A 27350-nucleotide genomic window follows, 5' to 3' on the forward strand; every position below is an offset into this window, starting at 1 on the left:
ACAATAGAAATTAGACATTTTAAATGGAGATGAGATGGTTTCTGTAGGTTGGCATTTAGCACCATTTGTCCTGGAATCCAAGGCAAAAGCAAAAAACAGAGAAACACAAACAATTTATATAGTGCTCACATCATTTGCCCAGTAGAAATGAGCATTGTTCTGGCACTAACTTTTAGGAGGAATTTGTATGTGAATTATTATGAGGACATAAAATTTCATTATAGAGAATATTTGGACTAATACAATAAACTTCCTAATTGGTCTCCTTGCCTTTTATCTTTCTCTCTTCAATCGACCCTGAAGTATGTTTTCTTTCCAGATTCTCCTGTTTGGAATTCTTTAGTGGCCCCTTCCTGCCTACTAGATAAAGTCCATATTTCTATGAATGGATTTAGTACCCTTTACGACCCAGCTTCTGCCAATCTCTGCACTCTCATCTCCTACCAGCTACCTCACCTCCCACTCTTAAGCTATATGCCATTCCCAGGCACGCTATACCTTTCATGCCGCCAAGCTTTTGTACATATTGTTCCTGTGCTACAATAAAACCACTCTTCTCAGTCTGAGAAACTCTCACTCTTCGTTCAGAGTCAGCTCAAACAGAGGATCCTTTGGGAAGCTTTCCTTGACTTCCCTGGGCTCATGTTTTTGTTTGTTTGTTTTTTGGCCATGCCACGTGGCATATGGGATCTTAGTTCCCTGACCAGGGATCAAACCCGTGACTCCTGCATTGGAACCGTGGAGTCTTAACCATTGGACCACCAGGGAAGTCCCCTCTGGGCTCATGTTAATTGCTATTCCCTCCATGCCCCATTGTACTGTATACATGTATGCCATGGCAAGTGCTAGAATGCATTTTATTTGCCTATTCTGATGTATGTTTCCCTGCTACATTGTATTGAATAATATCCGTATGAGGAGAGACCATGTCTATGTGTATGCCCAACCTTAGTTTAATGTTTGGGATGTGGTAGACATTCAATAAATATCTTCACCAGTGTCCTTACTGAACTAACAAAGGTTCTTTTTTTTAAAAAAAATAAATTTATTTATTTATTTTTGGTTGCATTGGGTCTTCGTTGCTGTGTGTGGGCTTCCTCTACCTGCGATGAGCGGGGGCTACTCTTCGTTGCAGTGCGTGGGCTTCTCATTGCGGTGGCTTCTCTTGTTGTGGGGCACGGGCTCTAGGCACATGGGCTTCAGTAGTTGTGGCAGGAGGGCTTAGTAGCTGTGGCTCGCAGGCTCTAGAGCGCAGGCTCAGTAGTTGTGGCACACGGGCTTAGCTGCTCCGCAGCATGTGGGATCTTCCCGTACCAGGGCTCGAAGCCGTGTCCCCTGCAGTGGCATGCGGGTTCTTAACCACTGCGCAACCAGGAAAGTCCTGAACTAACAAAGGTTCTTTGTTGCCTCTAAAGTCAAGGACGTCCTGGGACTTCCCTGGTGGTCCAGTGAGTAAGACTCGCGTTCCCGATGCAGGGGGCCTGGGTTCGAGCCCTGGTCGGGAGCTAGATCCCGCATGTATGCCACAACTAAGAAGTCTGCATGCCGCAACTAAGAGCTCATATGCTGCAACTGAAGATTCTGCATGCCCCAGTGAAGATCCCGTGTGCTGCAACTAAGACCCAGTGCGGCTTAAATAAATAAATAAATTTAAAAACTAAAAATAAAATAAAGTCAAGGACATACTATAATTAATTCAACAAAAACATTTCAAAGGCAAGCTAAGCTAATATGCTTTGAGTACACTGTCCTTTGGAATTTTATCTTGACATGGGGTTCAAGCTGATTAGCTATCACCTTTTTTTGTGTCCCCACTGTGTACTATACATAACTGTACTGTGACACATATCACACTAATTTTTGTGTCTGTCTTTTCCTGTAAACTCTTTGAAGGCAGGTGGAGTCATACTCATCTTTTTTTAATCCCCATTTTATGGCACAGAGTCTGGTCTACAATCTATTAAAAGTTTGTTGGTGATAAAATATATCTATTTTAGCCCCAAACCCAGCATCTTAATAGAAGCATCCCAGTAAAGTCAGCAACAGAACAAGGATGCCCTCTATTACCACTACATATTATTTAACACTGTTCTGGAGACATTAGCCAATGCAATTAGACTAGAGAAAGAAACTACAGAAAGGAACACTGGAGTGTAGGAGGTAAAATTACCATTGTTTTCAGATAAGATGATTGTATACCTGGAAAATGCAACAGAAGCAACCGTAAAATTACCACAAACAAAAAGAGTATTCATTCAGGGCTTCCCTGGTGGCGCAGTGGTTGAGAATCCGCCTGCCAATGCAGGGGACACGGGTTCGAGCCCTGGTCCGGGAAGATCCCACATGCCGTGGAGCAACTAGGTCCGTCCGTGTGCCGCAACTACTGAGCCTGAGCTCTAGAGCCTGCAAGCCACAACTACTGAGCCCACATGCCACAACTACTGAAGGCTGCATGCCTAGAGCCCGTGCTCCACAACAAGAGAAGCCACAACGAGAAGCCTGCGCACCACAATGAAGACCCAACACAGCCAAAAATAAATAAATAAATAAATTTATTTAAAAAGAAAGAGAGAGAAGGACAGACCAGTGGAGTACACTAGGAAATCCAGAAATGTACCCCAGTATATGCGGGAATTTAATATATGATGAACAATAAAAAGATGAGCAACTTACTATGTGGCACTGGGACAATTTTTAGCCTTCTGGAAAAAGAAATTAAGCTGGATTTTCACCTCCCATCGCATATCAGGATAAATTACATATGGATCAAAGACTTAAGTGTGAAAATAAGGCCATAAAAGTGCTAAGAGAACATTTGGAAGATTTATAAACTCAAAGTGGGAAAGGCCTTTATAACCATGACTCAACATACAAAAGCCATAAAAGAAAAGATTGATACATTTAATTACATAAAGATAAAACAAAATTCTGTATGGCAGAAAAAAATCACAAAAAGGCAAAAGACAAATAACAACATGGCAAAAATGTCTATTAGAGAAAGGGCAATCTCCATAATATACACCAAGCTTCTAAGAAATTGGCACAGTAACCTAAGATAAAATAAGACAAAGGATAGTTCACAGAAAAAGAAATACAAATGTCCCTTATCATATGAAAGGATGTTCAACCTCAGCCATAAAAATATAAATGCAAATTAAAACTATACTCTAACACAACATTGTAAAGCAATTATACTCCAGTAAAGATGTGAAAAAAAAAATAAAACTACACTGATGTTTCATTTTTCCTCTCTCAAATGAGCAAAAAAATCCAAACATTTGATAATATTGATAAGACTGTGGGAAAGCAGGCACTTTCAATCTTTACTGGCAAGAATATAAATTGGTATGACCCCATGGCAGGCGATCTGGCAACAGTTCTCAAAATTATGAATGCATATATTCTCTGACCAAGCAAGTTCACTTCTGGGAATTTATCCTACAGGTATACTGGTACATGATCAAAGTGACACATGTACATAGTTATTCACTGCAGCACTGTTTGGAATAGCAAAAGACTAGAAAAATGTCCGGCAGTAGGGGAGGACAGTCAGATGGAAAGGTGGCTATGATACATACATGACACATATGATACATGATACACATAGTTTTTTTAAAAAAGGGAAGGAACAGGGACTTCCCTGGTGGTCCAGTGGTAAAGAATCCGCCTTCCAATGCAGGGGATGTGGGTTCGATCCCTGGTCGGGGAACTAAAATCCCACATGCCGAGGGGCAACTAAGCCCGTGTGCTGCAACTGAGCTCGCACACCTCAACGACAGAGCCGGCCTGCTGCAAACTACAGAGCCCACGCACCCCGGAGCCCATGCGCCACAACTAGAGAGAGAAAACCCGCATGCCACAACGAAGAGCCCACACCGCAACAAAAGATCCCGCACACCTCAATGAAGACCCCACGTGCCACAACCAAGACCCAACGCAGCCAAAAAAATAAATTTTAAAAATAATAAAAAAATTTTAAAAAGCAAGGAACAGAGTATATGTGTATGTGTGTGTGTGTGTGTGTGTGTGTGTGTGTGTATACACACACAAAATACAAGGGAAAAAAGCAGAAACTCTGGAAGGATTAACAAGAAACCAGGATGATGGTTGCCGTTGGAGGCAAGGTGGGACCTGGGAGATAGAGGCAAAGATGGAAGGGAGACTTTATATGGTATACTTTTTTAATATTTTGAGTTTTTTTTTAATTTTTAAAAATTATTTATTTATTTATTTTTGGCTACGTTGGATCTTTGTTGCCGCACGCAGGCTTTCTTTAGTTGCAGCAAGTGGGGGCTACTCTTCGTTTCGGTGCACAGGCTTCTCATTGTGGTGGCTTCTCTTGTTTCAGAGCACAGGCTCTAGGCGCGTGGGCTTCAGTAGTTGTGGCACGTGGGCTCAGTAGTTGTGGCTCACAGGCTCTAGAGCGCAGGCTCAGTAGTTGTGGCACATGGGCTTAGTTGCTCTGCGGCATGTGGGAATCTTCCCGGACCAGGGCTCGAACCCGTGTCCCCTGCATTGGCAGGCAGATTCTTAACCACTGTGCCACCAGGGAAGTCCCAATATTTTGAGTTTGAATCATATGAATATATACTCAAAAATAAAAATTTTAAAGTGTGTCAAACAAGTGGGTGAAATATTAACTATCAGTCTCATATTTAGCCAGATCTAGGTTGTAATTCAAGATTAAGATATGTTGGGAGCTCTCAGAGTAATGATATTCTGTGTCTACTTAAGTCAAGATTCATGTGCTACATGAACAAGTGACAAGATGACATTCCATTATGAAATGTTAAGAGGTTGTATTTCTTGGGAGAAAAAGAGAGAGAGACAGAGAGAACAACCAAGCTACTGCCAGATGAACAAACAGCTACACTATTGCAATTGTCAATCTGCTTACTGGTCTGAACACAGTGATGATGACAGGAATGGGAAGGAAGGAAAAGATACAAATGTCTTGAATGGGAAATAAATCCATGGGTCTTGATGGCTGATTGAAAAATCTTACTACATATTTTCAGAAAGCCCCACAGTAGTCCCCAGAGCTCTTATAATTCTTATTTGATTTGCCTAATTGTACCGAAGTGTACCACGATTTGTAGTTGGCTGTGGAAGGCTAGAGAGACATAAAGAGAACACAGCGATTTTAAAAACATAGGTGTTTAGTAGTATCACTAACAGAAATTAGGAAGCCAGGAGGAAGAAAGCCAGGTTAGAGAAAAAGCAATGACTTAGGTTTTAAGTACACGGTGTTTGATGTGAGTGGGAAATCAGGTAGCCGTGGCCAGAGGGCCACTGGAAATGCTAGTCTGAAGTTTAAGAGGGGAAGTCAGACTTGAAGGTGGAGACGTGGGAGATATTTGCAAATAGTGATGAAGGGGCTCAGAGGAAATCCGGGCTGAGGAAAGAACCAGGAGGACTGTGCCGACCGTGGAGCAGAATGGGGAAGAGAAGCCAGAGTTACAGTCAGAGAATTACAGGGAGAATCAGGAGAGCATGTGACATGTACACGGAGGGTGGGGAGCTTTAAGAAGCAGTGAAGGGGTCAACACGGTGAGAAATGAAAAGACCATAGCAATAATAGTAGCAATGTGCACTGTCTCCTGAATCCTGACACACAACAACCTATCAGGTAGATGGTATTGCTAGCCCCATCTTACAGAAAAGGGTATTAACCCGGAGAATCCCCTGGTGGTCCAATGGTTAGGACTTCCTAGGACTCTGTGCTCTCACTGCTGAGAGCCAAGGTTCAATCCCTGGCTGGAGAACTAAAATCCCATAAGCCGCAGCAAGGCCAAAAAAAAAAGGGGGGGTGGGCAGATATTAACCCATACAGTGACTCCAAAGCTGCAGGATGTAACTGATGAGCTATACTCCTTGAACAATGTCTCAGGGAGAGCTGGGAGATCAGAGTTCTGACACTAGTTCTACCACTAAATTAGCTATATGTCCATGGACAAGTAACTTTCCCTTTCTAAGTTTCATTTCCTTCTCTGCAAATTGAGGGTATTGGTCTAGATAAACTCCAGCTCTTATGTAAATTTGAGTCTTTGATTCAAGCAGAATGGAAGAAATACATACACAAGATAGGCAATGAATTAAAAACTTAGCCATAAGTGAACAGGGAGACCTGGCCAAGAAAATCAGAATGTTGAATGTTTTATACAGTGACTTTTCAAGCAATAAACCCATACTCTGATACATAAAATCTATAATTGCAAAACTCTACTTTTTATCTATATATTTAAATCACGTATAACATCAAGAATTAAAATTTTTCATACCTGGAAATTTATAAATGCTGCTCTTGAAACCCTGCTAAGTTGATTGAATGGAGTAAAAAAAGGGAAGATTCCAAGTCTGTGTATGAAGGATTGTCCTGTAGAGACAGAAAAGAGCTATTTACAATGAACTTTTGTAATAAGAGACAGAAACATCTGCTAAGGTACATAATAAATATTTATTCAAATAAATTATATGGGAGCATTTATCAGGTATCATTTTTAAGCATACAAAAATAGATCATCTGGCACAGAATATTAGCTGACGGGAGTCTTATCCACCTATCTACCTACCTATTTATAACCCAAAACTTAAAATTAAAATCTGCAAGAAAAGATTTCCAAAATTAAATTATGGCAAACTGAAAGCAAACATACTTTTTAACTTTGAGAATAAAATAAACTTCTTAAGACAACAGCTATTCAAAGGCAGGCCAATAGATGAAATACCAAGACAGCAACATATGTTCTATTACTCTTTTCCTGCAAGTGGCATCAATATGATTTGCAAGAAAACCAAACAGAATAGCTTTAAAGATTCAACTTGAAAAGTTAAACATTTCTTTAAAACTCTATGGTTAAGAGGGAAGTGGGGGAAAAAAGTCCTACTACATATGTTCAGAAAGCCGCACTGCAGTCACCCAGATCTATCGTTCAATTTGCCAGATTGTACTACAATGTACCACAATTTGCGAGAGGAGCTGCAACAACGTGTATTAAAAATGTTTCAGTTTCTACTATATTCCAAACCTTTTTCATTACCAAAAAAAAAAAAATCTGTTCAACTATTTTGTTCATTGACCATGAAGTTTTGTTAATGTAGTGACTGTTAAAGCTTTATGTCCATAGGTAGTGGAAAAATGAATTTAATGCTTTTTAAATCAATGAATTAAGCTAAGAATTCCCACCAAAATAATTCTGACTAAATTAATGAAATCACTTTTTAAAATAATATGTTTTTTTCTGATTATAAAAGTTTTATATACTTACAGAAAATTTTTAAAATACAGGGAGATATAAAGAAGAAAGCAAAATGAAATAACTTTTAAATGAGCATCCTGAAAACACCACCAGAGAAAAGAGAACTGCTCAAATATACTTTAGTTAGTAAAACAAATGCATCAGCTATCCACCCATGAGGAGGTCGAAATTCTGGCAACTTAAACCATTCAAAACACTGCTATTTAAAACACTGACCTAGAAGTTTACAAAAAAATTTTTTTGAACAGCAACCAAAAGAGAAAATAGCCAAGATGATCTGAGTATTCCATAAAGTGTCATGTGATTTCCTCTTATGATTGGCAAAGTTTATTTAAGAAGAAACAAGTCCCACAGTCTTTATATGTGGGAAGAATGGGAGATTTAAAAAAAAATTTTCTTTTAATTTTTTTTTTTTGATGTTGGAGGTAGGAGTTTATTAATTAATTTTTGCTGTGTTGGGTCTTCGTTTCTATGAGAGGGCTTTCTCTAGTTGTGGCAAGCGGGGGCCAGACTTCATCGCGGTGCGCAGGCCTCTCACTATGGCGGCCTCTCTCGTTTCGGAGCACAGGCTCCAGACGCGCAGGCTCAGTAGTTGTGGCTCATGGGCCTAGTTGCTCCGCGGCATGTGGGATCCTCCCAGACCAGGGCTTGAACCCGTGTCCCCTGCATTAGCAGGCAGATTCTCAACCACTGCGCCACCAGGGAAGCCCCTAAATTTTGTTTTTTAAACAAAGGGACAAAAAACAAACTAAGAGCAAAAGGTGATGGAGTTGGGAAGCAGCAAACCTCTTACAGTGGTTTATCAACACTTTTTATGTGTTTACATTTAAAGTACAGCAAAGAATAGAATTGGCTATGAAAAGAATTTTAAGAAATACCCATAATTAGAACAGCAGGATCTAATTTAGGGGTAAACTAGGATTCTGTACTCGGAGGAACAAAACAAATAACTTTTTTTTTTTAACAACTTTATTGGAGTATAATTGCTTTACAATGGTGTGTTAGTTTCTGCTTTATAAAAAACAAATAACTTTTGAGAACAACTCCTCCCGACCCTAAAAGCTCATCTACCCCAGTGAGCGAGGAGGGCACTTAGTAAAGGGTATTCACTTTGATAGCTTTAATGTCACTATTTCAACAATGCTACTTAAGAGCACTAACTAGCACTGTGCAGTGTACTGGGTCTATACAGTGGCAAGCAAAATTAATTCTGAGGCTTTTTAAGAGAACTGACTTCTGAACATTGTCTGTACCCAAAACAGTTTATACATGCTTGATGAAATGTCAGTTTTAGCGATAACCAAGTTTTACCCTGGCAGAAATTAGTTAAGAGTAGATTTGTGTATTAACCCCCAGCATCCTTTCTAACTTCCTTGTGGAAAATTAAAACGACCATTTCCCAGACTCCTTTACAGTTACGTTTCCCCACGTGAAATGGGGCCCATCTATCAATGTTCTTCCGTGAGATTTGGAGGCAGAAATGAGGTGGGAGCCACCTTTCTGCTGCTCTGGCTGTTAATGCTGGCAAGCACATTTATGGAAACATTGGGTTTTTCTGCAGCATTCCAGTGTCCAGAGCCTCATGGTTGTCAAGAGACAAGTTTGGTGGAGACAGCCGTGACTAGCTGGTGGGTGTTAAGGGGCAGTTTCAGAATAGCAATTTCTTGACCCTTGAATTGCAGTGAGCAGTGTCATCTGGAACTCAGAAGTGCCAGTGGTGGCCTCCCGATTCCCTCCCTTGGAGGCCCTGTTTGGCAGTCTGGTCCTGGGAATAATTTCTGAAGGCCCAGCCCAGAGCCCACTCCTCTCAGCCTTTCCAATGATTCTGCAAACGAATTAAAATGCTAGAGCGGTTGCTCTTTCCTGCAACTAGGCCCAGATGACATATTAGCACATCAGTTGCCTCAAAATGTAAGCAGAAGGGTGATTAGTCTGTGGGCAGCAGTACTGGGCAGTGTGCTTGCCGGTACAGGCTCTGGAATCAGACTGCCTAGGTGCAAATTCTGGCTCTGCCACACATTAACCTCCCTGTGCCTTAGTTTCTTCATCTGTAAAATGGGACTAGTAATAATACCTATACCTTCCAGAGTTATGCGACACAGTAAGTGAAAAGATAATCTAAGTAAAGTGCTTACAACAGTGGCTGTCTTATAACAAGCCCCTGAGAGATGTTAGCTATTATTAGAGTAATAATAGTAATCACTATTATTAATTATGCAGGCCACTTTAAAATACTACTTTAACTGAGCAGGAAATGTAAACATTTTAGAATTTTATTACCACACATTTTCTTGTAGCCTAAAGAATGCTTACTTATACAAAAGTGGACACAGAAAAAATTTGACTGGTTCCCATATTTGTATACTCAGAGAGAGTGATCATTTCAAAACCACAGTGTACCTGAGGATAGCAAACCTCTACTCTAACTAGTCAATTAATTAGTTACTCTAACTAGTTATTGGAGACCTCACCCTAAGGGTTATTTTTTTTTTCAACTGAAGTATAGTTGATTTACAATGCTGTGTTAGTTTCTGCTGTACAGCAAAGTGATTCAGTTATACATACACATATATTCATTCTTTTTTAGATTCTTTTCTCATATAGGTTATCACAGAATATTGAGTAGAGTTCCCATGCTATACACTAGGTCCTTGTTGGTTATCTATCTTATATATAGTAGTGTGTGTGTGTTTATCCCAAGCTTCTGATTTATCCCTCCCCCCCTCCACATTGCCCCTTTGGTAACCATAAGTTTGTTTTGGATATCTTTAAGTCTGTTTCTGTTTTGTAAATAAATTCATTTGTTTCTTTTTTAAAAAAATTAGATTCCACATATGAGTGATATCATATGATATCTGTCTTTCTCTGTCTGTCTTACTTCACTTACTATGATAATCTCTATGTCCATCCATGTAGCTGCAAATGGCATTATTTCATTCTTTTTTATGGCTGAGTAATATTCCATTGTATATATGTACCACATCTTCTTTATCCATTCCTCTGTCGATGGACATTTAGGTTGCTTCCATGTCTTGGCTACTGTAATTAGTGCTGCAATGAACATTGGGGTGCATGTATCCTTTCGGATCATGTTTTTCTCTGGGAGTGGGACTGCTGGATCATATGGTAGTTCTATTTTTAGTTTTTTAAGGAACCTCCATACTATTCTTCATAGTAGTTGTACCAATTTACATTCTCACCAACAGTGTGGAAGAGTTATTCTTTAGAAACAATTTTTGTCATTTTCCCATTTCAAATGTTACCTCATTAATTATGCTCTATGAACCAGGGTGTTTGTTACTTAGGTTTTTGTTCAGCTTCATTTAGATATAACTGACAAATAAAATTGTAAGATATTTAAAGTGTACATTGTGGTATACATATATATTGTGAAAGGATTCCTCCCATCTAGTTAATTAATACATCCACCACCTTAGATATTTATCTTTTTTTGTTGTTGTTGTTTGGTGAGAACATTTAAGTTCTACTCCCTTAGCAAATTTCAATTATACAATACAGTGTTATCAACTATAGTCACCATGTTATACATTAGATTCTCAGACCTTGTTCATCTTATAGCTGAAAGTTTGTGCCTTTTTACCAACCTCACCCTACTCCCCCTACCCTCCAGTCCCTGACAACTACTTTCCTACTCTCTGCTTCTATGAACTGGACTTTCATTTTTCAGATTTCACATATAAGTGATAACATGCAGTACCTGTGTTTCCCTGTCTGGCTTAATTCACTTAGCATAATAAACCCTCCAGGTCCATCCATGTTGTCACAAATGACAGGATTTCTTTTTTCTCATGGCTGAATATTATTCCAGTATATATACAATCATATTATATATATATAATAATATATATATCACATCTTATTCATCCATTAACAGACAATTAGGTTGTTGTGTTATTCAAAACTTAAGTTGTTTTTAAAATGTTATCACAGAGGAGGTTTCATAAGAATGAGATGTGTATAAGATTTGCAATCTCAAAGTTTAAAATTTAATGTTTAGGCTTAGAATACTATTCTAATTTACATATTAAGAAGGTCTTAGATAAAATGATGGCCTGGTTTGGTTTGCAGAAGTGTCCTCTGATGATAAAAAATATATTGTAGATTTTGGAATAAAGCTTCCCCCAAATATTCTGAAATTTTAAGAACCTTGTGTTGTGCCTTATCCAACAATGCCAGTGAGATAGAGGGACCTGAAGCCTAAACAAAGGTGTTTGTTATACCCTCGACGGTTCAGATGCTGCTGAGAGTCCAGGACTCAAAGCAGTGCAGATTTCCTGAAGGGTTAGAAAAACAACTGAAAGAAAGCAGCTTCATCCTTGATTCGGTAGTTAGGTTTACACTGTTCTGAACTTCACAGAGCTATACATATTTTCTCTTCCGTTTTTTTTGTTTTTGTTTTTTTTTGCGGTACGCGGGCCTCTCATTGCTGTGGCCTCTCCCATTAAGGAGCACAGGCTCCGGACGCGCAGGCTCAGCGGCCATGGCTCACGGGCCCAGCCGCTCCGCGGCATGTGGGATCTTCCCAGACCGGGGCACGAACCCGCGTCCCCTGCATCGGCAGGCGGACTCCCAACCACTGCGCCACCAGGGAAGCCCCTCTCTTCCTTTTTTTAAGAAAAAATCTTTTAATTCTATTTTCATGAAGTCAGATATTCAAACCGAAATGTGGAATGTATTCATTCAATACCTATTTATTGAGCATCTGCTCTATGCCAGGCTATCCCTGGCCCTGGGAACACAAAGATGATGACATGTCAAAGATCAGTGCTCTAGAACAACTCAATGTCTATCAGCAGAGAGAGAGAGTCAGAGAAAGAGAGAGAAAGAAAATACTCCTAGTAGAAGTAAACTATAAAACCAAGGAAACAAATGACTTTGCCTGCGAGTGTCCACAAAAGTTTCCAAAAGGCAGAACCGTCGAGTCTTGAAGGATGAGTAAAAGTTCATACATGAAAAAGAGGACAAAGGGCATTCTCAACAGAAACACCAAGGGCAAAGGCACAGACAGGTATGAAGCAGCATGACCTCTTCAAAAAAAGTGTGCTATGACTAGAGACTCAGGGTCTGTGGAGGGGCAGTGGAAGATGAACGGAGAACAGTACGTAGGTGCCAGATCCTGAAGCCCCTCCACTTTTGTAGGTTTGGGGCACTTTTGAAGGATTTTAAGAAGAGTGACATGGTTATAGGTCCACCAATGACTAGCTATGTGACTTAGTCAAGTTGCTTAATTCTAAGCATCAGCTTCCTTTTTGTAAAGTGGGGATATTGACTGTTAAGAGGCTCTAAGGAAGTCTGTTAAGAGGATTACATAAGATAATAGCTAAGATAAATAAGATTAACAGCAATAAGAAATAAATTAAGACAAACAGCAATAAGCACATGAAAATATGTTTAGCCTCAGTAGTCATTAGGGAAATGCAAGTAAAAATCATAATGAGATACGACTTCACACCCGCTAGGATGACTACAACACACACACACACACACACACACACACACACACACGAAAATAACAAGTGTTGGCCACGATGTCGAGAAATCAGAACCTTCATGTACTGCTGGTTGGAATGTAAAATGGTACACCCATTTTGGAAAACAGTCTGGCAGTTCCTAAATGATTAAACACAGAGTTACCAAAGGACTCTGCAATTCCACTCCTAGGTATATGTCCAAGAGAAATGAAAATAGGTCTCCACAGAAACTTGTATACAAATGTTTATAGCAGCATTATTCATAATAGTGAAAGAGTGGAAACAACCCAAATGTCCGTCAACATTTGGGAAAATGGATAAACAAAATGTGGTAGATCTATACAATGGAATGTTATTCAGCCATAAAAAGGAAAGAAGAACTGATTACCTGCTACAACATGGATGAACCTTAAAAACCTCAAGCTAAGTGAAAGAAGCAAGTCACTAAAGACCATATATTTTATGATTTCATTTATATGAAATATCCAGAATCGGCAGATGAAACAGACAGACAGTAGGTTAGTGGTTGTCGGGGGTTAGGGAGATGCAGGAATGGGGAATGACTATTAATGGATATGGAGTTTCTTTATGCAGTGGTGAAAGTGTTCTATAATTAGAGGGTAGTGATGGTTGCACAACTCTGTGAATACACTAAAAAGCACTGAATTGTACACTTTCAAAGGATGAATTTTATGGTATATGTTATATCTTAATAAAACTAAATAGCTAATATTTGAATGTTTACTAGGCACAGTACTAAGCATTTTACACTCATTATCTTATTTCAGTCCTCACAATAGCCTCATGAAGTAACTGCTGCTGTGATTCACATTGCATAGATCAAGAATTGGAGGCACAGAGAAATGAAAAGAAAATCTTCTCCAAGACTGCGCAACGAGCAGCTGAACAGAGATTGGAATTCAGGCTGACTGACCCCAAACCAAAGCACTCATAAGTCTCGCACTTTTCTTCTGACCATAATGTATGCAAAATGCCTAGCACAATACCTAGCATGCAGTTAGGGCTCAATAAATATAAGGTATTATTGTTATGATGATCCAATTTGTATACCCAGAAGAAAACCTGAGACAGCATGGAGGAAGAGAAACAGTGGGAGAGGCAGGGCCAGCGAGATCATTTTAAAGGCTTGATGCAGTTGTCAAAGCAAGAAATGGAGAGGAACTAAATTAAGGCAGAGGACAGTGAATAACAGAAGTGATAACAGGAACCTTTGCAAGAAAATAGGAATTGTCCTATAAATTGGGATCAGTTACAACTTCATAATACTACAAAGCATTAACATAACCTGCATTCATAATTGTACTCGACTCACCAGGAAAGGTTTAAGTTATTCTCAAAATATGTGGTTAAGGGGCTTCCCTAATGGCGCAGTGGTTGAGAGTCCGCCTGCCGATGCAGGGGACACGGGTTCGTGCCCCGGTCTGGGAAGATCCCACATGCCGCGGAGCGGCTAGGCCCGTGAGCCATGGCCGCTGAGCCTGTGCGTCCGGAGCCTGTGCTCCGCAATGGGAGAGGCCACAACAGTGACAGGCCCACGTACCACAAAAAAAAAAAAAGTGATTAAGTCATGGAAATGGGTAATATGTTTCAAATTTTCTTTTCAGTAGATTGACCTTATAAGTTGAAACAGCAAGTTGTTGTACTAGTTCATGTAGACAGTCCAAATTCAATTTGAAACATTTAAAATATCTATAAGAGTTTATATCTATAATAGTTCTAAGAATATTAAAGAATTAATGATTCCCATCAAGTTCAAAGATCTTTAAAGGTGGGTGAAAAAGACAATACATATTTTAGAAACCATTAAGTGCAAAGGTCCTTGGAACAGAAGGAAAAGACATGAATTTCCACAAGCAGACGAAAGATTTAGGTAATGAGTGTAACTCCAATTAATTTGTGGGATAGAAGACCATCTTTATAAAGGCACATTGTTTTTTTTTTTAAAGGAATTTTGCCTTTTTTAAAAAAAATATTTATTTATTTATTTATGGCTGTGTTGGGTCTTCGTTTCTGTGCGAGGGCTTTCTCTAGTTGTGGCAAGTGGGGGCCACTCCTCATCGCGGTGCGCGGGCCTCTCACTATTGCATCCTCTCTTGCTGCAGAGTACAGGCTCCAGACGCCGCGCAGGCTCAGTAATTGTGGCTCACGGGACTAGTTGCTCCGCGGCATGTGGGATCTTCCCAGACCAGGGCTTGAACCCATGTCCCCTGCATTGGCAGGCAGATTCTCAACCACTGCGCCACCAGGGAAGCCCAAGGCACATAGTTTTTAACTAAGAATTTAGTGTGTCCCATCAGGGTCACCAACACAAATCTCACTAGCCTTCTTAGCATAAATCTCTGGGCCATAAGGAACTTCAGCAAACTGGCATGGTAACTATATGGATAAATATCTTTTAACACTGGAGAGATTCAGAATTAAGTATAAAAGTATTTAAGAAAATCAAAACCATATTTGGGAAAGTCTCAATGAGAAGACGGTATTTAAAGTAAAGACCAAAGGAGATGAGAGAGAGTCATTTGGGCACCTGGAGGAAGGGTGTTCCAGGCAGATGGGACGGCAAGTGCAAAGGCTCTGAGGTGAAGCAGGCAAGGAGGATTGTAGGAACATCAAGGAGGGCTGGGGAGAGCAATGAGAGATGGAGTCAGAAAGGAAGGACAGCTTGTGAGGCAGGTAGGACATCGTGGGACCAGTTCCTGTAGGACTTTGTAGACTACCTAGGGGCCTTTGGCTTTTGGTCTGAGTAAGATGGGGAGCCACTGAAGATGGGGAGCCACTGACCAATTCTGAGCAAAGAAGTGACAAAAACTTCCCTCAAGGGGATCAAAAAGCTTGCACCAAATCCTTTAAATATTATAAACATATAGTTTAGTCACTGAAGAGGTTGAGCCTCTTAGATGTAAATTCCATTTTATCTAGCAAATAAGATTTAAATGATATAGGATGAATCAAGTATTACCCTATCTTACAAACTTTGGGCTCAAACCATCAACAGCAGAGCTGGTGATTTCAAGGCCATGAGATAAAGTCTGGCAGAGGGCCGTCTTTCATGGGGTTGGAAATTTACATGACTTGGAAGAAGCCTAGGTCCTCATGATGCCTCCTTCTGACCTTTTACAGCCAAACCCGAACATGCCCATTTGGCCAAGGGTGGCAGGTTAGATTCTCACTTCCCATTTACTGCTTGTGTGGCCAGAGGGGCTCCCAGGAATAAAGATATCTGATCCCCGGTTATCAGTGAAGGGCTCTTCTTGTTCCAGGGGTGTCACAAACCCAACCATACCTGAGGCTTGGGGAAGATTACAGAAGTTTGAGCCTTGGTTCTTCTGCTGAGGATTTTAGACTCGTTTCTGATAAAGATCAGTTAAGGTCTTTAGAGCACGGTAGCAATATGACTTGCTTACTGGAAGACTCTGGAGGTGACTTTAGGAGGAAATAAAGAGCAAGAACAGGAGGCAAGGCCGCTGGAAGGCTGCCACCGGTCACCTGGCTTAAGGCTTAAATGCTTAATGCGTTTCCTCACCTAGAAAGTGGAAAAAGCATCAGCCTGACTGGGTGGTTGTTTTATGTGAAATAATTCATATAGGCGAAAGCACTCCATTGACTAAAGTTCTGCAAATATAAACGTTTATTAAGAACAAATAATACTGACGTGGGTAGTTTAAAAGCCCAATAGGTGAGAATCTACCGCTTCCAAACACGTCTTGGACTAAACCTAACACGATGTTATATGTCTACGATATCTCAATTTAAAAGAGAAAAAAGAAAAAGGGGAGGAGAAAAAAAACACGCCTTCGAACGATACAGAGCCTGGCTACTGACACAATCAATAATAAATAAGCGCATTTGAAGGGGAAGGGGCCAAACCGCTATTAACTTAAAAAAGATGCCGTCTGCATAGGTAAGAGGTGCGTCTGTGTGGGTCCGTCATAAAACAATAATTATAGCACAATATTTGTTAGGTATAGTAAGTCTGCCTTGGATTCTAAGCTCGGATCTGTCGCATCACGATATAAAACCAAAGGATGAAGGATGTACGGAGAAACTCGGACCACTGCCCAGGCAGCCACCTTCCCGAGGAAGCGCCCGGGGCCGAAGGGGTGAAGCCCCAGACTCGGCCGCCCCATCCCGCGGGCCATCCATCACTCGCCGCGCAGCCCGAGCCCGGCCGGCCGCCGACCCTCTGGGAGTCCGCGGCGCCCGACGGCTCCAGACACGCCCGGCACCGGCCCCGCGCCGCCTTCCAGCCGCTGCCGCCAGGAGGCTCCGCGCGCCTTCCCGCCTTTCCCCGCGCCGCGGCCGAGCCGAGCCGGGCGGCCAGGCGGGCGCGGCGCTCGGCGGGGGCGGCCGGGCGGGCGCGGGCGGCGACGGCGCGGCCATTGTCCCGCTGCCCCTCCCGGGAGCGCAGGCGGGCAGGGCCGGGCGGCTGGGCAGGCGGGGCGACCGCGCAGTCCGGGAACCGGTGCGCCCCGCCGCCGGCCGCCTCTCCTCGCCGGCCGCCGTCCCGAGGCCGGGTCCTTTGCGCCGGCCGGCCGCGCCTCCTTTGTGACCGTCTCCAGACCCTCGGAGCCGGCGCACCGCCGCCACTGCGCCCGGGGCTGCAAATGGCGCCCGCTCGCCTCTGCGCCTCCCGCCGCTCTCCCGGCCCGGGGACGTCTGGGGGGCGCCGCACCCGGGCCGCATCCCGCCGCTGCCGCCGCCCGGTGCCAGAGCCCGCGGCGCCTTAGCCCGCGCCCCCGCCCGCAGCGAAGCTCGCGGGCCCGTCCCGGGCTGCCCCGACGCCCCGCCCGCCCTCCGCTCGCGCCGCGCGCAGCCACTTACCGCGGGCCGAGGCGCACCGGCGGGTCGCGTGCGCGGGCCGGGGTAAGATTCCCGGTTCTCGGCAGGGGAAATACCCCCTTTCGAAGCCGTTCCTTTGCGCCCTAAAACAAGTAGCCCCAACGTGAGAGAAACAAAAGGTATTTGCTGACGTGGGCGTTGGACAGAAACGCCCGAGGGCTGGGGACACAATTAAAGGGGCAACGCACAGATTTCAGGCACCAACCAGCAGCTTCGCCCACTCCCCTGCCCTTGCCTACACCCTGCTGCACCCTCCAGAGGCACTGGGGTGCCCAGATCCCCTAGCAGTTGACTACAGAGTCATTATTTAGTCAGGAGCTTAAATTTTAAATTGTACTTTACGTTGGGAAAGGCGCCTCCGGAGGGCAGAAGGGCTGGATTTCTAGGATCTGGGGAATTTGGTTTAGGAAAGAGGGAGGGACTTAGGCGTGCCCACAATTACTGTGTAAGTACATGTGACATTATTGTACTTAAGTTTAGCAACGTCAAATGGAAGAGATCTGCACAGAATTTTTCCCTTTATTGAAGCACTCGTTTTAGTCGGGGATAACCTTTTCTAAATCTCTACAGGTCACAAGCATTTTCTTTGAAGAGGATAACCCAAGGAGCTGAGATAAGAGAAAATAACTCTTGGTTAAGTTCAGAGAAAATATAAAACTAGTAAGAATAGCAGGTTTTGTGTTTTCAAATACAAAAATTAATTGTATATCAAGCCTTTCTTCTGATATAGTTATGTCCCTAATATTTAGGGTTCTGACGTCAGGTTATATATTTGCTAAAATCTTAAGTCACTGAATTTTCATTGTTACTATGGAAACAATTCTATAAATTAGTTTTCTAGTTCCTTATGTTGGGGTCAGGTACTGAAACGTACTGTGATATAGTAAAACTGAAAAAAAGACTCAGATTTTCAAAACATTTAGTTTTTGATGGATTTCTCTCTTATGTCATACTCAGTTATACTGGACAAAGTTTATTACTTTGGTTTGATCATAATTAGCTGTGCGTTTTGAGGATCATACTCTCTACTAGAAGGATACAAAATATTCACAACTATCTCTTAATGTCACTGCTGTATTACTCTTGAATTGTTTTCCTATTTAGTTGCATGTCCTCACATTCTGAACAGGTAATTGAAAACGTGTTTGAAAGCCACTTGGTATCAGGAGTGTTGGATGTACTCAAACTCTTTTGCTAGCATCCGCATTGAGAATTCTCCCAGAAAGACCTGGGCATTGTTATAGCCAAAGGGTTTTTTTGTTTTGTTTTGTTTTTTTAGCCTTAATTAATTAAAACATGCAAAAGAATTCTACAAACTTGTTCCTCAAGAGAGCACATCAGATGGGTGATAAACTCTTTGTTTCAAGGAAGAAGTAATGGGAATTTTTTTCCCTCAACTTCCCCCTCTAGCTTCTGAAACTCATTTATATACTTGGAGAATTCCTTACGTTATGAGTAATTGATACGAGGTGGAATCTGCCTTCTGCAACAGAATCTGGAAATGCCAGTGACTTGCTTTCCCAGGATCCCTTGTGGCTAAGACAATGGCCAGGATCTATACTGGGTGATAATCGGATGCACCCACCAGGGACTTTGGAGAGGGAGCTGTAAGAAACAGGAAACTCAAAGAATCTTTTCTGACAGTGGTGATAGTTGCAGCAAGATAGTATCTCCAGGTGCCACAGTGGCAGTGCCGCTAGTGGCAGTATCCACTGTCCAGTTCCAGTGCTATCAGTGGCACCAGCTGCCATGGCTCTGCTGAGAGCAGTGTTGGTGTCCTCACCAGACCAGTTCTGTGGTATGACTTGGCTATTGTTTCTGCCTGGTTAGCATAGGCTCCAATCCCTGTGCTTTGCTCTTCCTGTGATTCTGTGAACTTTTAATACATTCATTTCTGTTTAGATCAGCCAAGGCCAGTCTCTGTGCAACTAAGAACTCTAACTAGTACAAAATGTTAAAAGGCATTTGGACATATGGCCTGAAGCTTAATAGATAAAATTGTTGGAGGTAAAATGTTATCATCAATGTTGTATAGATGGGAATTAAAACCATGAATATAGATAGAAAAGAGAATATGAAGTAAGAGAAGAAACTAAGAACCAAGCATCACCAGCTTCATCATCTAGTGGCTGGCTAGAGGAAGGTGAAATTGCAAATGAGTCTAAAAAGTGACTAGAGTAGAAGGAAGAGATGTGGGATAGTGTGGTGTTACAGAAACTAGAAGAGAGTAATTCAAGAAGGGAGAATTGGACAATAGTGTTAAATACTTCTCTTAGCAGTCTAAGAGAAAAAGTCTATTAGATCTAACAACTTGGAAATCATTGACGTCAGAGAACATTATTAAGCTTGAAAGAAGGGAGCAAAATCCAGATTATCGGACTACGTGGGGATGAAGAAATAGAGATGGTGAGAATAGACAACTCTTGAGAGATTTGGTTATAAAGGTGATATTCCAATTACAATTGCTGTGTAAAAAGCCAACCCAAACATAGTGGCATAAATCAAAGATTATTTTGTTATGCTCATGGATTCCATGTGTTGCAGGAAGGTGGACCCCTTTTAGGGCCCAAGAGTGGGCTCTTGTCTAACACTCGGAAATCAATTGTCTGAGGAGACACAAGTGCTGACAAAGCAAGAGACTTTACTGGGAAGGGGCGTCCAGGTGGAGAGCAGCAGGGTAAGGGAACCCAGGAGAACAGCCCTACCACGTGGCTCCCGGTCTCAGGTTTTATGGTAATGGGGTTAGTTTCCGGGTTGTGTCTGGCCAGTCATTCTGACTCAGGGTCCTTCCTGGTGGCACGCATCACTCAGCCAAGATGGATTCCAACGAGAAGGATTCTGGGAGGTTGGTAGGAGATATGGACTGGCATCTCCTCTCTCCTTTTGATCTTTCCCGAATTCTTCTGGTTGGTGGTAGCTTGTTAGTTCCACATTCCTTACCAGGACCTCCTGTTGTAAGATAACTCAAGCAAGTGGTTACTACCTTGTCTGGCCAGAGGGCGGTTTCAGTCAGTGGTTCCTCTAACACATGGGTCAAGAATTTGGCAAGTCACAGCAGAGATGGCTTGTCTCTGTTCCACAATGTCTGGAGTCTCAGCTGGGAAGACTCAAATGGCTGAGGGTGACTTGAACTGCTGGGAACTGGAATCACCTGGAGGTTTCTTCACTGACAGATCTAGTACCAAGGCTGGTGTAGCCGGAATTCAGCCTCTGTACCCTGGTACCGAGTTGAATCTTGGAGACAGAATTTTGGGTGAAGTAGAAGAGAATAGGTTTATTGCTTTGCCAAGCAAAGGGGGCCTCAGAGGGATAATGCCCTCAAAACTGTGTGTCCCAAACTGAAGGGCATAGTGAGGAGTTTCACAGTAATGGTTCAAAGAGGAGGGTATGATCAGCTTGTGGACATTCTTCTGATTGGTTGGTGGTGAGGCAACTGGGAGTCAGCACCATCAGCCTGTGTGGGGTCTGTGTGCTTATGGGCAGCATACAGTTAACTTTTTTCACCTCCTGGGGTTTTAGTATCTTCAAAACAACTCAAAAGACATTGTTAGGTATAGCCCTTGAGGAGGAACCAGGACCCTGCCCCAAGGCTGTACTGTTGTTTCTTGATGCTCCTCCCTTGTCTCCGCATCCCCTCCCTTTCCTGATTAGCAACTGTTTGAACCTGCCCATTGGAGCTCAGGGAAGATCATGGAGGCTGAATGAAGCCTATTTCCTGTAATCAAGAAATGGGGGACACAGAAAGACTTTTGGTCCAAGAGCCCCACAGGGTCTGCTCTGTTTCACTGGGACTACTTGAAAACTAGGCGCAGCTGTGACTGTCATCTGGAGCCCTAAACATGGCCTCTTCATGTGACTTGAGCTTGCAGCATGCTGGCTGGGTTCCGAAATGGAGTGTCTCCAAAAGAGAGCATACCAAGAGGGGGTATTTCAAGAAAACTAGGAAGGAACTGCACAGTCTTTTATACCCAGCTACAGAAGTTGCATTGCCTCACTTGCCATATTCCATTGGTTAAAGTAGTCACAAGCCTACCAAGATTCAAGAAGAAGGGAATATAGCTGCGATCTCTTAAGGGGAAGAATGTCAGAAAATTTGGGGCTATGTTTTAAAACTATTCCAGGCAAAGAGACAGGATATTAGCTAGAAGGGGATATACATAAATGACCTTAAAATGTTTAATGATGATGGAAAGCATGAAGATGAGAGGGAGATACTGAATATTCATGAGGAACAATTAATAGTGGCTGAATCTCTACAAATTCAGGGAGAAGAAGATCAAAATCTTAAATAGAGGAAGAGCCCCTCGATCAGAAAAGTGATAACACTGCTATCCCCATTGAAATTGGGGGGGGGGGCAAAGAGAAGAGTATGGATAGGTGTGTTGGTTTAAAAATGCCCACATATTCTTTGACATTGCTCCCTTCAAGAGGTAGATCCTAATTCCCCTCTGCATGAGTGTGAACTGGACTTAGTGACTTGCTTCTAAATAATACAATAAAGCAGAAGTGATAGTGTTGGGTTTCGGAGTCTTGGCGATACAGGTGAAAGCAGCGTCCTGCTTTTTCTTTCTGTCTCGGATCAGTTGCTCTGGAAGAAGCCAACTGCCTGAGGATTCTCAGGCAGCCATGTGGAGATGAACAGAGGCTTCCTGCCAACAGCCATGTGAGTGATCCATCTTGGAGTGCATCCTCCCACCCTAGACAAGCCTTCAGCTGACTGCAGCCCCAGCTAACAGCTTGACTCTGCCTCAGGAGAGACCCTGAGCCAGAACCAACCAGCTAAGCTGCTCCTGAATTCCTGACCCTGATAAACCTTGTAAAGTACTCAATGTTTGTTGTTTTAAGCCATTAAGTTGTGGGGGTAATTTTTTATGAAACAACAGACAACTTATACAGATTGTGGTGATGAAAAGTGCTACCATAACAGGGACTTCCGTGGTGGTCCAGTGGTAAAGAATCCACCTTCCAATGCAAGGGACGCGGGTTTGATCCCTGGTCAGGAACTAAGATCCCACATGCCACGGGGCAACTAAGCCCGCACGCCACAACTACTGAGCCTGCACACCTCAACTAGAGAGAGAAAACCCACACACCACAACTAGAGAGAAGCCCACATGCTGCAATGAAGAGCCCGCGTGCCACAACAAAAAGATCCTGCATGCCACCATGAAGATCCCGCATGCCACAATGAAGACCTGACACAGCCAAAAATAAAAGTAAATAAAATAAATATTTTTTTAAAAAGTACTACCATTGGGCTTCCCTGGTGGTGCAGTGGTTAAGAATCTGCCTGCCAATGCAGGGGACACGAGTTTGAGCCCTGGTCCAGGAAGACCCCGCATGTCACAGAGCAACTAAGCCCCTACGCCACAACTACTGAGCCCGTGCTCTAGAGCCTGTGAGCCACGACTACTGAAGCCCGTGTAGCTAGAGCCCGTGCTCTGCAACAAGAGAAGCCACCGCAATGAGAAGCCTGCGCACCACAACGAAGAGTAGCCCCCCACTTACCACAACTAGAGAAAGCCCCTGCGCAGCAGGAAAGACATAGCGCAGCCAAAAATAAATAAATTTTTTTTTTTAAAGTGCTACCATAACAAAAACCTAAAAATGTGACTTTGGAACTGAACAGTGGGTTGAAGCTGGAAGGACTTGTATGTAAGTGTTAGTGAAATCTTGAGCCTTTCAAAAAATAGTAGAGTCCTGGGCTTCCCTGTTGGCACAGTGGTTGAGAATCTGCCTGCCAATGCGGGGGACATGGGCTCAAGCCCTGGTCTGGGAAGATCCCACATGCCGTGGAGCAACTGGGCCCGTGAGCCACAATTACTGAGCCTGCACGTCTGGAGCCTGTGCTCCACAACAAGAGAGACCGCGATAGTGAGAGGCCTGCGCACCGTGCTGAAGAGTGGCCCCCTCTTGCTGCAACTGGAGAAAGCCCTTGTATAGAAACGAAGACCCAACACAGCCAAAAATAAATAAATTAATTAATTAATTTAAAAAAATAGTAGAATCCTGATTGCCTTTGAGGAAGCTGTAAATGAGGACTTAAAGGAAAATCATAAAAATCTTACTGGACATTGAAGGAGATGGTGTCCTTGTTAGGTACTGGCAGAAATTTAGCAACACTGTTGCCTACTGTAAGGCAAAAAGTAGAAAATGTACCTAGTGAATTGGGTACTCTAGCTAAGGAGATTTCCAAGCAGAGTGTTGAAGAGGTCACCTGGTATCTTCTTGCCACTTGTAAAATATGAAAGAGAGAGATAAACCAAAGTAAGGACTGTTAAACAAAAGGAAACCAGAGCTTGCTGGTTTTGAAAAGTCCTAGCCTCTCCAAGTAGTAAATGATGCTAAAATTAAGAAATGGCTTCTGAGAACAGATTAAATGCCAGAAAACACAGTCTAAAGATGAAGTCAAGGGAGTAGCTGTAAAAGCCTTTGTTAAGATGAAGAAAGATCTAAGGTGGTACCTCAGAGCACTCTTCAGTTGATTTTAAAAGTCCTCTAAAGATTTAAGAATGTGACTCATGGATCCTCTCAATCAAACAATAGAATTCCAAGAAGTTTAAGGGCATTGTTCCTCAGCAGAGGGCCAGGATAGAGAAGAACTTACCTTGAAGAGCTTTGTGAGGGTGGCTTTTGTTTAACAGAGTGAACCCTAAGAAGATTCACAGGAGATACACGTTTTTAAAAGACTGTTCTGAGGAACACTGCTTAGACTGAAAGAATCAAAGGCAATACAAAATGAAAAAATATCTTCTGACCCCCAAAATTCAACTAGTAGGATGCAATCTGTGCAGACTATGCAGTTGCAAACATGGGCTGTCTTTCATGCAAAAGGAAGAGTGACTCAGAGGGAAGAACCAAGAGCCCAGAAGGTAGAACCAAAAGCCATGGAGGATTATCACTAGGCCTTGAGTCCTAATCAAGGAATTTCCGACATTTGCTCAGCTGGATTTCAGAATTGCTATGGACCAATGATTCATTTGTTCCTGCATTTCTGCCTTTTTTGAATAGGAATGTCTATAGTGGTTATCTTATATGTACCCCCATTGCCTGTTTGGTGTGTATGAGGTAGATAACTTGTCTTTTTAGTTCATGGGTCTTCAGATCAAAAGAAGCTGTACTTGAGGAGCTGTACCTAAGGAATTACACCCTTAGGCAGATGTGGATTAGAGTGGTCAGAGACTCAATGAAATGGAATTTTTAACCAGTCCCTGAAATACGAACTGGAAATTAATGGACAGAAAGGAAGGGAGTATATTTTCTGAATTGGGGCAATGGTTTATTGATCATTGCTTCATTTGAATTCTGTTTGGCTGAGAGTGACAGAAAACCCAAAGTAACAATGGCTTAAACAAGATGGAAGTTTATTTTTCTCTCACAAAAGAATCTGGAGGTAGATTATGCAAGGCTAGTATAGAAGCTCCATTCTGTGAAGCCCTAAGGGAACCAGGCTGTTACCAACTCTCTGTTCTACCATTTCTAAAGTGTGGCCCTCATGCTCCTATTCTAAAATGGACCTCCAACTCCACATTCCAAGCAGAAGGATAGAGGAAGGGGAGAAGAGGAATAAAGGGCATGTACTTGTTGTCTCTTAAGGAAGATTATGGAACTGCCATATCACACTTTTATTTACATCCCATTGGCTAAAACTTAGTCTCATGGTCACATCTAGCTGCAAGAGAACCTAGGAAATATAACCTTTAAACAAGGTAGTAATGTGTATAGCTACATGTTCTATTACCAAAGAAGAAAGAGAGAAAAGATACCGAGGGACAGCTAATAGCCTTCTATAGTCAATATTGTTAATTGTAGATAATAGAATCCACTCTAGGTAGTTTAAACAGAAGGGGATTTATTAGGCAATATGAGATGGCTTATGAATCTCTAGGTGGTCCAGGGAATCATGTTTAATTGCTGAAAGTTCAGGACATTAGCAACCAAGAGAAACTGCCAACTCTACCACATGGCTATAGTTATAGAACTCCCAATGCTGCCTCTTCTTGATACTATGACATTAGGAATAGACAGGGCAGTCCCTGCCACAGCTACCCCAGAAGAACCAAGTGCCTTCAGACTCTGCTTGCAAGAAGAGCTGATCTACCCGTGAGTATGGCTTCTGCCTCACATTTCTCATTTCGTCCTTTCCAGTCTCAAGTCGATGCATCTATTTAGTGATGAACTATATAGCCTCAGGGGAGTCTAAGAAATACAGTTTCTAGCTTTCCAGCCTATGCAGTATAAGAATGCATACTAGAAATTGGGTCATTTGTAGAGATGTGGATGGATCTAGAATCTGTCATACAGAGTGAAGTAAGTCAGAAAGAGAAAAATATCGTATATTAATGCATATATGTGGAATCTAGAAAAAATGGTACAGATGAACCTATTTGTAGGGCAGGAATAGAGACGCAGATGTAGAGAACATGGTCACAGGGTGAGAAGGGGAGGGTGGGATGAATTGGGAGATTAGGATTGACATATATACACTACCATGTGTAAAATAGATAACTACTGGGAACCTGCTGTATAGCACAGGGAGCTCAGCTCGGTGCTCTGTGATGACCTAGATGAGTGGGATTGGGGGTGGGGGGTGGGAGGGAGGTCCAAGAGTAAGGGGATATATGTATACATATAGCTGATTCACTTCATTGTACAGCAGAAACTAACACAACATTGTAAAGCAGCTATACTTCAATTAAAAAAAAAAGGAACACTATAAGGGGATTAGAAAGTATGTTTAGTGAGCCAATACACAGTATATGCAATAGTCCATCATTTTGTATACTAGTTATTCATACAACCTTCTCATAATTAAATTTCAAAAAACAGCAGTAGCAATAAAATAGTCCCACTTAATATAATTCAACCATCATTTTAGAAAAAAAAATCTCGCCCTGTCTGTGAAAGGGAATACCCAATGTCTCATCAGGAACTGCATCAATTTCTGGGAAATGTTCATATCTTATCTGTTCAGTCATAATATAATATTCCTTTTTTTCTTTTTCTTTGTCTGCATTGGGTCTTCGTTGCTGTGCGCAGGTTTTCTCTAGCTGTGGTGAGCAGGGGCTACTCTTTGTTGAGGTGAGCGGGCCTCTCATTGTGGTGGCTTCTCTTGTTGCAGATCATGGGCTCTAGGCACATGGGCTTCAGTAGTTGTGGCATATGGGCTCAGTAGTTGTGGCTCATGGGCTCTAGAGCACAGGCTCAGTAGTTGTGGCGCAGAGGCTCAGTTGCTCCGTGGCATGTGGGATCTTCCTGGGCCAGGGGTTGAACCCATGTCCCCTGCATTGGCAGGTGGGTTCTTAACCACTGCGCCACCAGGGAAGTCCCACAATATGATATTCTGTAATCAAGAAAGAAAATGGGTGTAGCTACTACGGTCCTATTTCTGAAACTGGTCACAAGACAATAGTTGGCATTTATAATTTCCTTCCTCTACTCCCTAGTCTATGTTCCATATTCCATAATATCTTTTGTCTCCTATGGTCTTTTTTACCTCAAATCTATTTTATTAGATTGTGGATTACTCTCTTCTGGATTCTTTTGATTCATATATGCCTGTCATAGCTTTTTCTATCCTATTTTTAACCTTTCCTTTTTCAAAAGAAATATATGCTTTGGTAAATCATATTGTTGGATTTTTAAAGCTAGTCTGAGAGTCTTGGCCTTTTAGTTTTGAATTTAATGCAATTACATTTATTGTATTTACAGTTAAATTCGGATTTACTTCCATCATATT

General features: G+C 42.3%; 1 protein-coding gene and 1 non-coding gene across 10 annotated transcripts in view; one reads left to right on the forward strand and one right to left on the reverse strand.

The window, feature by feature from the left end:
* The window catches only part of LOC101331957 (uncharacterized), a 48109-nt gene extending 30164 nt beyond the window's left edge, over positions 1-17945 (reverse strand). For both annotated transcript variants that reach the window (XR_012326229.1, XR_012326228.1), the window contains exons 1-2: positions 17594-17945; positions 6282-6376 (exon numbers count right to left, since the gene is read on the reverse strand). This is a non-coding gene — a transcript (uncharacterized protein). The remainder of the gene's footprint in view (positions 1-6281; positions 6377-17593) is intronic.
* ZBTB8OS (zinc finger and BTB domain containing 8 opposite strand) overlaps positions 1-27350 on the forward strand; it is a 97611-nt gene that overhangs the window by 57741 nt on the left and 12520 nt on the right. For 3 of the 8 annotated variants that reach the window (XR_012326220.1, XM_073792685.1, XM_073792689.1), the window contains one exon: positions 13591-13802. The exons of 3 other annotated variants lie outside the window; for them this stretch is intronic. Coding sequence is in view for 1 of the 5 variants with exons in the window: in XM_073792689.1 (XP_073648790.1) it covers positions 13591-13680 (90 nt within the window). In the remaining 4 variants the exon portion in view is untranslated. Of the gene's footprint in view, positions 1-13539; positions 13803-27350 lie in introns of those variants that run through there. 2 more of the 8 variants (XR_002176938.3, XM_019938206.3) reach the window with 1 other exon arrangement.

This window comes from Tursiops truncatus, chromosome 1 (genome assembly GCF_011762595.2).
Source record: "Tursiops truncatus isolate mTurTru1 chromosome 1, mTurTru1.mat.Y, whole genome shotgun sequence".
NCBI lineage: Eukaryota > Metazoa > Chordata > Mammalia > Artiodactyla > Delphinidae > Tursiops > Tursiops truncatus.